At 35.6% G+C, this 14,401-nt stretch overlaps 2 protein-coding genes across 2 annotated transcripts in view; both read left to right on the top strand.

Moving 5' to 3' along the window:
* LOC105453866 (neural cell adhesion molecule 2-like) overlaps positions 1-14,401 on the top strand; it is a 99,366-nt gene that overhangs the window by 19,291 nt on the left and 65,674 nt on the right. The window lies entirely within an intron of this gene.
* LOC105453864 (major royal jelly protein 3-like) overlaps positions 1-14,401 on the top strand; it is a 33,137-nt gene that overhangs the window by 18,268 nt on the left and 468 nt on the right. The window contains exons 2-6 of the mRNA XM_011696129.1: positions 12,415-12,642; positions 12,907-13,082; positions 13,261-13,479; positions 13,617-13,788; positions 14,073-14,299. Coding sequence (XP_011694431.1) covers positions 12,450-12,642; positions 12,907-13,082; positions 13,261-13,479; positions 13,617-13,788; positions 14,073-14,299 — 987 coding nt within the window. The 5' untranslated portion in view covers positions 12,415-12,449. The remainder of the gene's footprint in view (positions 1-12,414; positions 12,643-12,906; positions 13,083-13,260; positions 13,480-13,616; positions 13,789-14,072; positions 14,300-14,401) is intronic.

Here is a 14,401-nt window from a genome sequence, read left to right as displayed (position 1 = left end):
GCCCCTGGTTGAAATTGTTCGCCATGGAACAGATGGGGTTTCAGCTCTTTCGCGAAGCGAAACCGCTAACGAGACATTGAATTAAATATTATTTTATTTCGCTTCGATGTAACGTGTTTTTTTTTTTGGTTCGACGTTTCTTGCACGATGTGATATTGTATAAAGCGCGGTAATCATTCTTTAATTAAGCCGTCACGGATCTAAAATTTTTAGACGCACGTATTGCGGAATCGTGCAAAGAGATAAGAAAAATCCAATTTACCTCGTGAGAATAGTCTCTGAATCTTTAAACCCCTTCGCCGTGCAATACTTGATGCGCGCCGTGTGTCTTGAGAAAATTGCAGTTTCTTAAAATTATAGATCGGATAGCTCGTATTAAGGAGAACGAGCGATCGCGATGAATAATTGCGCAATTGGCAGTAATGAGTTAACAATGAGATACCCATTAACGTTTTTCACAGAACGCAAATGGCCAGCGATCGATTTTAAGTTCACACGGAACGTGATCGCGCGTGCTAAAACGGCCGCTGTAAAATTCGAATCTTTCGCGCAAGCGCGACGAATTCGAGCGCGAGCGAGCTCGGGGGTGGAGGGAACAATACAAAGGAAACTCGGAAGTCCCGGCGAAGAAAGCAATCGTCGCGCAATTCAGCGGGAGATCAGGCGGGGTAGGAAAACGCCGGAAGTGAACAGGACGCGGAAGCGCGGGTGGTTCTCGACCCCGAATTCCGCTCGTTCACGAGCAAAAGAGAAAATTCTAGGATGACGGTTTTGCATTCACCGAGATGATCCCGAAGACAGCTCGCCGAAGAAAATTGCGAGGAAACCAATTCGGCGGTAGACTTTCCGTTTTTTTCTCCCCCTACCCTTGATTTCCTGCACGAACGAACCGAAAGGAATCGGAAATTATTGGCTAACCGCGAACAATCCCGAAGCGGTCTAACGTGCAAAAAATCGTACGTAACGAGCGTTTTTTTTCTTTCTTCTAATCCTCGTATCCTAAACGTTTCGTGGATCTTTAGAACAGTTTCAAAACTTCCTCATTGTCTGTCTTACCAATCGTAGATACTTCAATAAATCTACTTTAAAATTTTACAAAAAGTCTTTAATTCTTTACAAATTCCCATTAATTTCTAATATCAAAATGCATTAATGGTAGTATTATTTACCAAATAAAATATTGTGAAATTTAATTGAAACATAAAAATAATTTTATTACTCATTTACACCATTCATAGAATTAATTCAGCATAAAAGCTTTTAACATGAAATTATTACTAATAAAATTTTTCGCCAAAGGCGATACGTTTATTCTACGTTAATTTTCTCCTGTGTTATAAATAACAAACTGTATTTGTATAATTAATAAAAATATATTTTAAAAAGATATTTCCCAATTACGAAAAATGTACTATAAAATACGATGAAGCGTTCAACAAATTAAACGGTGTCCATGCAGTTCGACATTGCACGATAACTTCTAGCCCCGAAATTCAACGCGCGGATTTATGTTTGTAATAAAACTACTGCCAGAACATTATCAATCATAATCAGAATTACATGAGGATTCAACAAACGCGGCTTTATTTCCTCTGCGAGATGTTCTGTTGAGAATTACTTGTGCGAAGTACTCTCGCGGATCTCTTTAATCGCGCGTTTTTCATCTCACTCGGCATTTTCTTCCGTAATTTCGCGGAGAGCAAGTTGAATGCAAGCTGCAGTCTCGTCCCGCGGCTGCATCGTCTTGGAGCGATTACGTCATCTGACTCTGCGGCTCTGATTGCACTGAGACGCTCACGAATAGATATGAGAACGAAAATAAACAACTAACTTTCATCTTTGCCGTTGAAAATTTCGACAACCAAATTATAAAATATTTATAATTCTGTACAATGGATAATTATAAATGCAACCGTATCGCAAATGTAAAGTTATACGTCATCATTTCTCTAATAAAATTGAAACCAATGAAGCTCAATAAACACCAAATGCGCGAATTTAATAATAATTTAGTTCTATAAAAGCAATTGCCACAACAAATAATTTTGACGGTCAATTATATTCATAAAATATGATGCCAACATTTGAACTTCACCAAAAAATATTACAAATTTAGAAACAAGGTATACAATAGAAATAAAATTGTTTTAAATGTATTTTAATAAATATTCTGCTTTGCTTTCGCAACGAAAGTATAACGTTGCTTCGCAACGAACATACTACCGTTTCGGTCAAAATACAATTATATTTGTGGGTTTAAATTTCAATTTTTGCAGAGTTATTCTTTTTTTATGTCCCAATAATAACTTTTAACAGGCATAAAAGATCCAACTAAATTATTCGACAATGAATGTTCATGCGCGGGTACACCGTGAATTTCAGTTACGATACATGCAAAACAGAAAAGTTACCAAGGCTTAATTTTCGTGGAAACAGCGAGCACACGAGCCAGCTTAAGGATAATTGAAAATAGCGTATAGTTATGACGAACAAAATTCTCAGTGGATTTTAAAAGCAATAGAGAAGTAGAGAACGCGCGCGCGTTTCTGAAATTGACAGATTACAAGGAGCAAAGCACAAAGCACCACGATGTTTTACACAGAAGCTACACGCCGCAAACTGCAGTATAGTGCTCGCAAAAGTTGAGTAATGAGGATAAACAGAAAAGTACGACCGTGCAAGAGTATACTGCAGATTTTATTTTGCCAAAAAACACGACCTTTTCCTCTCTCCCGTTTTCGCATACCTTAATTATGACTGATTCGTAGAACTATTTCGAAAGGCAAAAGTGTTTTTTTATCATCAATCATATTCACAAGTCTATATAAAAGAGCTTTATATTCGATTATTAACGTTATTTAAGAGAAGTATTTCTCATGAAGTATTTCGAAAAACTTAAATTCGAAATTAATAGATTATTTCTTATACGTATCGATTTAATAAAATTTCTTTAACACAATTAACTAAAAGTCAGTCAAGTTTCCATTTCGCTCACATTCATGAATTAAAGCTAGGAAAAAAAAGAGCTATTCCCAAAAGAAATATGATACGAAAACTTTAAATCTTCAAAAGATTATTAAACACGCCGTTTAGTTCTCGTCAGGAATTCTTGCGAGATTTCTTCTTTATCTGGAAGAAGAGAATTTAAACTAAATAGAGACATGGATTTTCGGGTAAACAGCACTTCTCCGTGTTTTAGCCCAGGGACAAACAGAATATAACGAGTATAATTACGAGAGGTACTCATTAATGAGGACACCGCAACGCGCGTCGCCGAGCCGCTCCAAAAAGCGGCAGCGTTCCGCGCGGCAAAAGTTCCGCTAAAAAGAGACTCCGTGCGCGACGGAAGATATTTTTATGTACGGTCGAGCGAATCGTCCGCTCATGCGGTGCAACCTTCATAAACCATCAGCCAGACACGATCGCTGACCGCCGCGATGCACGATGACGATAACTCGTGGGTGTTCCGGCGTTTCGTTGCAGGCACCACCAGCTCGTTGCCGCGAGTCGTTCGCGGCCGTTTGCATGAAATTATCGTGGTGTTCGCCACGAGTTTTACCGCTGGGATACAAAAAAAAAAGAATAAACGACGGTATACTAAGTGCGCCTCGCTAACTTGCGACCAACTCGGTGCGGTCGCTTGTTTTCCGTAGAGGGTATCCCCCGAGCGATTACCGTTGTTCCCGTTGATAGCGAGTTTGTCGGCCAATTTAAGACGGACTTTTTCTTGATTTGTTTCTGACTTCTTAGTCACAAACATGAACTCTTTCAAAGTAGTACTAGGTAGAATATTTTATATACAGAAGGATTATTCAAATGGAGAAACTATAATATAAAATAAATTTTTTTTTTTGCATTTTGTTGAAAGGCAAAAATATAGTTATTATTGTTAAATTATTATAACATTATGTTATATTTAAATTATGTTGTAGATAAAAAAGATAAGTACATATAACAATGTTCTTCTACAATCAGTCAATTTTTTACGTCTAATAAATTACTATACTTAATTTTACTACAATATTTTCTTCGTGTATGAATACTCTAACAGTTGTGTAACAAATTTTATAATTGCGTATAATAATAATAAATTAAATATAATCTTGTCTCGACGCCCAAGTCTCGACGTTAAATAATCTGGTAATTAGATCATTCCGCAAAAATTTTCGCGTGGGAAAGATTGATTTTACATTCATCAAGTAATTTGTCGAGAACAGGTATTGCAGAGTAACGGCGAGACTGCATACAAAGTGTAAAAAGGCGCGCGCGCGTTCGTAAGCGCGGCGCAGAAACTTTAGCAATTAATTTTGTATCTGAGTGCACTTTATTCTGCCGCGCAATATTTAATTCACGAATGGCAGCGCCGAGATAAGGACTGTTTGCGTTTAGAACGAGCGGAATGCATTACCATGTACAAACACGTGCCCAGGATACTTCCGTATTCGCGGTGCACTTGAGAAGAGTAGAAAGAAAGATGGATTGTGAGGGAACGGCATCGATTTTCAAATCCACCCTAAAGCGAAAACAGGGAAAAATAAATACAAGAGGAGAGATATACGAACTCCGCGATATTCAATAACTGTATAATCAGTAAAGTGTAATATCCAATAGCGGATCAATATAACCGGATACATTTTATAATAACATAAACGGGATACTTTGTGTCAAATTTAAAAATAAAGCGACACGTCTGTCAGAAGACTCGATATAAAAAAGGGCCGTAGTTTCAGTTTACAGCAGTGCACCGAGTACGAAAGTCGACAAACGCGCGGTCGAAAAATGTAACTTGGAATTCGCCGATCTGTTAACAGCGGGACGCGTTAAATAGTCTCTGTGCTTTGCGATACAGCAGTTAATTACCGCCAGCGAGCACGAAGTTCCTTTGTCCTACAACTCTCGTTTTCCACAATCGCAACTAAATTTACCAGATTCTCGTTGCCGGTTTAGTTTCTGCCGTCGACGAATTGCGTGACGTACAATTTGCAAGCGGAAACTTCACCCTTCGCGTCAGCGATACCTACGGTGACATGGTCCAGATAGCATACTTAACCCAGTGGTCTCTAAACTGAAATATCCGATAAATTTCAACGCAAAACTGGATAAACGAGAAAAGTCAAGAATTTGTCCACACACACGTACATCATTTCGAAAGAAAATATTTTTAGAGTCTACATACAGAGACAGTCAACACATACAGAATAGATTTTCCTTCGTCTAGATGTTATTTAAAAAATTAAATAGTAATAATAATTGAATAACATCCCTAAATAATGTAACTATAAATGTTTTCCTGTCCGACAAATTTTTTAAACGACATGTCTCTCTCGCGCTTCGTGCCTTTTCATTATTTTTCCAATTTACCCAACACACCGTGTTTTCCGCGGCGGCGACTCGAACACAAAATATATCGCGCCAACATCAACACGATTTAATTCAGTTAACAATAACAGGTGAATTTTAAAAGCACAATTATTATTTCGATTACTATTTCATTATTTTGACGTAACATCATTTTCCAGCGTTGTTCACCGAGATGCAAAAACACGCTAGGAATTAAATTTTCAATATCGAAAACTTCGGTAGTGTGTGCAACCAGCGTAAAGTGTGATAACCAGCCGTTACGATTAAATGTCAGGGAATCGATTATAAAAACTCTTCTTTTCGCGTTCAGTCCTTTACACAACGCAATTTCCATGCTAATAGTATTTCTTCCCAAAATTCATCTCCGATATCGTAGAAGCATTATTATGGGAACCACAAAATATAAACCACGGGGGACACCAGGTAGATACGTTGGATATCCTTTATTTCGTACATCGGACATCTGATCCACGCGCGGTTTTGTAGGTACGCCCCGACACGTGGACACACATAAAGAAACTCTTCCTTCACCACATTTCTTCGCGCGGCGATAAGTCAGACTTTAAGAGAGACCGCGATCGCAGATATCTTATCTACGGTCTCTCCCTTTAAAGGCGCGTTTCCGCCGCCGATGTATGCGCGCAAAACCACCCCGGGAATTTATCTTGGCGTACGTTATCGTTACCGTAATCATTACCGTTATCGTCGTCGGTCGGAGTTGGAGTTTGGGAGCCGCGGGAGGTAGAGAATTTTCACTGCGCGTGTGGCGGGCTATTATTAACTCGTAATACAGATAACTATCGATCATTAAATCTATCGACTGTTTCTAACGCGCGACGCGTATCGCAAAGAGCGGAAAGTATTAACCTCGTAAAGGCTCAATAGCTCCATCGACCCTGCGATATGTAGTTTTTTTTATTTCTGCAATCGAGAAAGCACAAAGAAGCTTCTTTATTTCGGAGTTATTCGGACGAGCACCGTTGCCTTGTAATACACTTTCGTAGAATTTCTATACTATTCATGTTCTGTTAAAACAAAACAGTTTTGTATTTTTTTATTCGTCAATTAACTGTATATAGAACAAATTCATAACTCTCCAGGTAAAAAATTATAAAAAGAGAGATTCGTTTGAACTGTGAAGGTTATTAGCTACTGAACGTTAAAAAAATTTCATATGTATTTTATCTGAATTTGAATTTTACAAAAGAGAAAGAAAGAGAATAACAGTGATTCACACAGTGTATTCACATCAGTAATTCGTTCTACAGATATCATACATGAAAACTCCGATAGCTATAATAAAACTTCTAATATGTACATACACATATATACACATATATAAACATTCCCTACCTCATTTTAATCATAATTCATCGAATTACCCGTTTCCTGTCAATTTGCCTGACCCGCCGCACTTGACCGTTCTCTTTCCCGTTTCCGTTAATTGCGACCCGTCGTCCCGACGTGATTAAAACTTTTCCCTTCCCCTTCCCCCCCTCCCCGCTCCTCTCTTTTTTTCCTCAGAATGATCCCGGTAATAACGATTACTTATTTCATTGTCGGTTATCGCGCGTGTCCGGCCACGCTGTCGCGGCCCGCTGATTGCGGTTGTGTTACGAGGAAAGTTTCCGCCGTCACGGTTGGCACGGCGAGCAATAACGATTTTCAGCACAGTTTCCAATCTCGCGCTCTCTCGTATCCGCGAGAAGAATATAAACTAATTTAAGAAATTCAATACCAGAGAAAACTAGCGAGGCACACTGATTTACTCATTCGCTCTGCTGAAAACGAGAGAAACGAAAGTCAACAGAACGAAAGCCAAATTGTAATCTCACGTGAAGAATCGCAATGATTTTTCTTCGAAAATTTTGAAGGAAGAAACGAGCACTGGGGAATCAGGGTGTATCTTATCACATTGCAGTGTGTATCTTAACACCGGCCAATGCAATGCGTCTCGCGAAATTCGCGGGGAATGTCGTGCAGATTGTAAATTTCCCCGGTGCAAAAATTTTTCCGAACATAATTGCCCGCGATCAGCGCTGATCCGAAGTATTCCGATCCGTTGCGAGAAAGAGCGCGGGTACTTTCGGAAAGTTCGCGATCGCGGAGTGGGAAAACTTTTTACCGTCGCTATTCGCAACAAGGAATTTCGCGCGGCTGCGACGCGGAAAATGCCGAGATCGCATTTTATTCGTACTATAATGCTGCGTAATTAATTCGACTAATTGCGAGGGAGTTCGAGGAAGCGAAATAAGCGCGTTTTCCGATAGGAGTCTCGAAAGCACGAGAATTGCCCGATGTAACCGACATGAACGCGAGTTATAAAAAAAAAAAGTTAGTAAATTCATTGAGTTTATTCCAACTGAGATTAACTTCATTGTTGTTACAATAAAAACGGCAATCAGAATGATGTTATAATAACACATATTCTGCTGCGTATTAAAATAGGTATTATAATTCAATTTGATAATCACTGATTATATAATAACTTGATATAATATTATTTAATGAAATATTTGTATCAGCTATAGAAACTTCAAACAATTACACAAAATAGCTTTTGGTCATTAGCTGCGTTTTGATATATTGATCATTAATAGCTGAAAAAAGTACGCGAAGTTACAAAAATAAGATTGCTTAACGAAGAAATTTTAATTTCGGATCACCAATAACGATCAAGCTATATTAAATTAAAAATGTTTTAAAAAGCGAAGGTAAAACATGCGCCGAGATTTTTATATGCGATGTATTGATTACGGAGATATTATATGCGACATAATTTATGTAACGTTCATTGTTTTAGACTTTTTAGTTTTTTTCATGATTTAATTAGTAATTGACAAAATTAAGTTTTTATATATGATTTTTATTAATTTATTAAATTTTAACTTATTGTAACAACCTTTATTTTTTAACTGAAAAAAACTGTGCAGTCCAAAACGTTTTAATTTTGTGTTTTATTTGACATTAAATTATTATTTATCAATATTAATTTCGTTGATTTCATGTCACATTTTAGCTTGCTCGTTTCTTAGTTATTAAAACTTTCTATTTATTTTAATTACTTCTGATTTATTCATGGGAGCTTTAGTTTCTTCAATTTAAAATATTTTTTCATCCGAAATATTTTAAAGAATGTATTTCAAGAAATTCCTAAATGAGATAAGACAGACGGATATCTCATATGTCAGACAAAACTCTTTTTGTAATCTCCGTAGGTGTTATATTACATGCTGCAAAATTTTTAATCTCTTCCCTTGAAATTCTGTGCATAAGAATATCTACAGAAGCTCGAATTTTCTCGGCTGCGCAACATTTTTCTCGCAGAAAAGTTAATTTAATTACCGCGTATTTTAACGAGATTGTAAAGGTATGAGTTCAAAAGTAGAATAAATTCATTGTTTCGCGCTATATACCGCGACAGTACAAAGAAACATACGAAAATTCTTAACGCACGATTATATCGTAAGCAAGGCATTGTAAGCTGTAACGTGATTAAATACAAAGTTGACCTGCGTAAAGTAATTTTACGATTGAAATCATAAGAGTCGTGTAATCGCGGTAATTGTCTCGTGTAATATAAAGACGAGATGTATTTTATATTTATTAAAAGGCAAGTGGTCAGAGATATGCAAAATTTATCACTCTCCACACGTCTACATTTGCATATAGATGTCGGAATATTGTTATAAAATGTATGTACGAAAATGTGGAATTTTTTTTTTATTAGAAAAAATAGAATTTTTTTGCAGCGATTTCTCTGAATATTTGAATGGGATATAAAAAAAATTGTAAATATACGAATTTAAATATATTATTTTAGAAACGGTTATCTAAAATTAATGATAAATCGGTGGTTATCCAAATCATAGACTATTAAAATAAACAATAAAAAAATAATAATAAAATTAATTAATTAATTATCCCTTTAATAACAATTTATAAATTATAATATAAGAGAACAAAACAGTAATAACTTTTTAATTTCTTTTTTGTTTCGATTACCCTTCGATCTCTTACTCTCTTGCAAAATAATATACGAATAAAAAATACTTTTTTTTACTTAATTACAACCTGTCAGCAAAAGGAAACGCGGTTATCGCGGAATGAATGGTGCACGCGCAATGCGCTGACAATGTCTCGACCGTTTACAGAACCGTCAACCGCGCATAGATAGATTTTGCCGATCGATGTAATCTATTCCAACCAGCTATCGGGTTAGCGTAAAATTCGCACGATGATTCTCCCTCTGCTCCCGCAATCTCCTTTCCCTCACTCGGTTTTCTTCCGCTCGCACACCCCCGACCGCGTCCCTCGTTCTCTCTTTCGTCTTTCTACCCTCTAACGGCGAGATTCACCGCTGCCGATCGAGGTCAGACACTTGGATTTCACACGATTTATAATGCAGCCCTTTCGAATAGGATGGAATACGAAAGAGGGCACGAGATGGGCACGAACCCTAGAAATACGATCGCCGTATACGCGGATTCATTCGCGAATACGGTTGCACGCGCCTTAAAAATACCCTCGAAATCAAACAAGACATCTTACAAACACTGTATATGATATATTGAACGCCAACAATTATTTATATTTCTCGATTTATTATCAATTTAAAAAAATTAATTATAAAGAATATTATAATATACCATATTATCGTAAAGAAAAAATAAAATTCCTTAAATATTTAGAATTATTTTATATTTTTTAATGAAGCATACGAATTACGAATTCATGTGTGCGTAAAAAGCAAAAAGAAAATTCAAACAGAACAATTCAGAAAGCAATACAAAACTGCAATAATTTTTCATTTTGCAGTTCTTCAAAATTAGTAAGATTCAACACCTGCGATTTTTTCTCTAAGTCTTTTATTTAATCTTATTAAAAAAACCTTGTTTATATACACATAACATTTTTAACATTAAAAAATGTTTCTTTTTTTCCTTTTTTTACTTTCTTTTTGCTTTCTTTGATACTCGTAACTCGTTCAAGCACATGTTATTCCATTTACTGTCGCGATATAAACTTCAATTTTTTTTTAAGGTGTAAACTATTATAAGCAATTTCGACCCAATTACGAAAATCGCTCGACGTTTACGCAAGTTTCAAAACGTCGGACGGTTTAGAACGAGAGGCATGTTTACGGTATACTAGCCCTAACAACCCCCGATAATGCCTCGACCGGAGCCGACCGCAACAGCAGACGTCGAGTTTGGCATTACAGGGGCTAAATCCCGTCAAACCAATCAGGGCTCGGCCCACGGCTATGAGATGTCCTTCAATCACTTTCCTACCCTCCTCATCCATCGTCAGTACACGCATTCTGCTCTAAATTGCCCTCGTCGTTTGCGTCTGATATGTACTTGTAGTATAATTTACTCTGAAAGAAGGTACTTACAAATAAACCTATAATAGACTTGACGAGAAAATGTGTATAATAACTTAATTTTCTGCTTTATTAGTAGATTTTATCAAGGGAATGTCTATAATAATATTATAATTTTATTAATACGATTCTGTCAACTTTAACGACAAAAATGATATAATATAAAGATGGTTTTTAAAAATATCGCTGAAAAAGATAGTAAAAACTGTATACTAAAGTATTTAGATATCCGTTTTACGGCATTCAAAGATTCTGATCATTTTTTTATCTTCTTCGAAATTTAGATTTTAATAATAATAACACATTTCCTAATTGCCGCCCTTAAATAGTCAAAAACTACAATTATATTTATAACATCTAATCGTGCATAAAATTCGCATGCGCGCGAATTGATGGAACGGGACTAAATAAATGCGAGCAGCGAGTAGTACGAAAATCATTTATCAAAGATGCGAAATCGCGACGGGCAATATAACGCCTGCATTTTATTCGACGTCTCGTTAAGCGCACGCGGCAATCTCATCGCTCTCGTTTGCCATTCCTTCTCCCTGCTCATACTTTTCCAAACGCGAGTCGGAGGCGATGCATACCCTATCAATGTCAAACACGAAGAGTAGAATTCCTGAGATTGCGGTTCGACGGATCGTCGAAAGAGCGGCAGTCATGCTGAGTTCACAAAGATGCGAGTGCGCTCCTCATATCAAGGGTTCTCTATTACGCTAATGTGTCATATTAATTACGCATAAAATTCATCTATTTTTTACTAAAGCCATAAAAAAGAGCATGATAACTGTGCTATTATAAAAATATATAATTGAATCGCAAAACAATTACAATTAAAAATAATAAATATATCACTATACATTGAAAGTGTAGTTACGTGTTTTAACGAAGGACATCAAGTGCAAATTTGGATTTTGATTCAGAAAAATTCAGGGAGATTTTTATTTTACAATTTGAAAAAAAAAATGCATTACTTTCCGTTTTTAACGGCGCCATTGATAAGATACTAAATGTAATTATGCACGCGTACTTAGCGTAATTACATATCATTGTTATAATAAAGCCGAATCGAAAGATTTTTAATGAAGCTACAATTAAAGTTATATACGTTATTTAATGACGGTATTATTATGAGAATATAGGATACATAATATTTTTTAAAAACTTTTACTGCAGTATATACTGCGGAAAGAAAAAAATACAAAAGACAAATGACTTTCATCGCACTCCCATTTGTGATATGCGTGTCTATATAGAAAATATATTATTTTATTATTGCAAAGCTTAAAAATCAAAATAGACCTAATCATTAAGACACAGCTTCAAAAATTTGTTAATTAGCATGATTGCATTTCACAAGCAAATGCGATTTGTTGCGAAAACTTTAAGTAGAAACATTAATTGGGACACAGAACTGTTTTTTTCTCCCGAAAATCTAAATAATGCGAATAAACTTATGAGATTCTGGCAGCATTTTACTGTAATATTTTCGCTGTGATTACATCAAAAAATTAGTTACAGTGAAGATAAAACAACAACTCTATTAATAGAATAACTTTTTAATTAATGTTTGATTAAAAAGACACCTATGCAATATATCTCGGAATTTTAATTCACAAAACAAATCGTATCCTGACGGGGAATCCCGTTTTAATCTTGAGCAGCACAACATTGTAAGTTATCCGCTACGATAAAAAAAATGGAGCAGTCTTTGTTGGCCCTGCTAATTCTGTCGATGGCGATTACAAGCTTTGGAATTAAAGTGGATTTTAAAAAGGAATGGAAATATGTTGATTTTGAATGGGACAGTCCGGAGCAGAAAATAGACGCAATAAATTCTGGCCGTTACGATCCAACCAAATGCCTGTTATACGATGTGGACAAAGCAAGAGGTAGGTTAATACAAGAGACTAGAGTTCGAAAAAGTTGAAATGATTTTGTACGGAAATATGAATACTTTTATTATCGAAGACTTACGGTTAATAATTTAACTAATATACATTACATGTGATCTACACGTTTTATTATATATACATGATATATACTTCAATATCGTTAATGCAACAATTAGCATTGTTACTGAAATTCGCAAAAGTAAATGTATCTTTTAGTAGAACTTCTCCAGTAAATTCCAGTTAGAAATAAAATTCTTATAGATGGTAGATTATTCGTTACTGCGCCGAGAGAAATGGGCCCTGATTCACCTGCTACTTTGGCGACAGTAACTAATCAGATAGGACCAGGAGGTCCAATTTTACGTCCGTATCCAGATTGGAGTTTCCATGATAGTAGCTGTGAACCCAATACTATTGTAAACGTTAATCGAGTGTATGTAAGTATTGATATCATCCGAATTTAACGATTATCACATTTTATATTTATATGTACATTATTATTTATGATCAACGGTTTATTATGTATTACAAGCTGTATATATGTATATATGCAGCTTGTAATACATAATCAGTTTGATGACATTACATGAAATTGAATTTTTACTTTCACCTCAGATTCAATGCAATCACATTTTTGTTCTGGATAACGGCAAAATCGGGCCCAAACAAGTTTGCAATCCAAAAGTATTGATCTTCGATTTGAAAGATGACACGCTAGTCAAAACTATTAACATCCCACTTCATATCGCCACTAACCGAATGGGCTCTGGATATTTAGTAACGCCTGTTGTTTATGTTCCCGGAAAATGCAGTCGGTTACTGGACGAAGCGATTGTTAGTATAACCTCTCTTTTAATCACAGTAATACCTACATATTCGTTTGTGCAAATATTATTTAGCTACACGTTTAATTACATATCTCTGTATTCTGTACGATTTAAATGATTCAATACACACATAAATATACACAGATAATAATGGCTGAAATGCAAGGCTACGGTTTAGTGGTATATGACTCATCTACAAAGCGTATGTGCAGAATCGAAGCTGATAACATGAAACCGACTGATACATTTTACAGTATAAATGGTTACAATATTACTTATGTGGGTGGTCCCCTTGGTGTGACAATCATTGGCGATGGCAAGTACTCGCTTTTTAACATAAAGAATATTGTTTTAATTATACTATTTGAAGTTATACTGCATGTGGCAGGTGTTAAATTTAATTTTAATTTTTAACTAATATTTGTACTACTTTTATTGCTTCTCAGTAATTTCCTTTTCTTGTTTAACGTTAATATTAATACATTTATGCTGTGCGTGCTAATAACAAACCAAAAAACATAGAAAATTTTTTTAAAAATAATCAATGACATTTTGCTGATATCTATAATCTTTTTATGTTTCTCTTATAAATATTTTTAGAACTTTATTATTCTTCTATATCGGGACATGAAATCTACAAGATAAAAATAAAGCAGGTCCTACAATGTCCCAATAAAGCAAAGGCTAATAAACAAATTAAACTCGCGCTTGAACTACCAAGCCAAGTAACAGCGTTGGCATCAGTGAAAGAGACAATATTTTACCACCTTATTAATAACGTGTCTATTGCAGGCACGAACTTTTGTAAAAAATGTAATAAAAAGACGGTAAGATATCCAGACGCAATACTTTACAATCGATGATAAATTTTTTTGAATTCTATTAACGATTTGTTAAATCTAATAGTTGTTAATACAATTTCATCGTTA

The sequence above is a fragment of the Wasmannia auropunctata genome, unplaced genomic scaffold (genome assembly GCF_000956235.1).
Source record: "Wasmannia auropunctata unplaced genomic scaffold, wasmannia.A_1.0 LD335994.1, whole genome shotgun sequence".
In the NCBI taxonomy this organism is placed as follows: domain Eukaryota; kingdom Metazoa; phylum Arthropoda; class Insecta; order Hymenoptera; family Formicidae; genus Wasmannia; species Wasmannia auropunctata.
The sequence above is the reverse complement of the archived record's forward strand: the minus strand, read 5'-3'. Positions and strand labels throughout refer to the sequence as shown.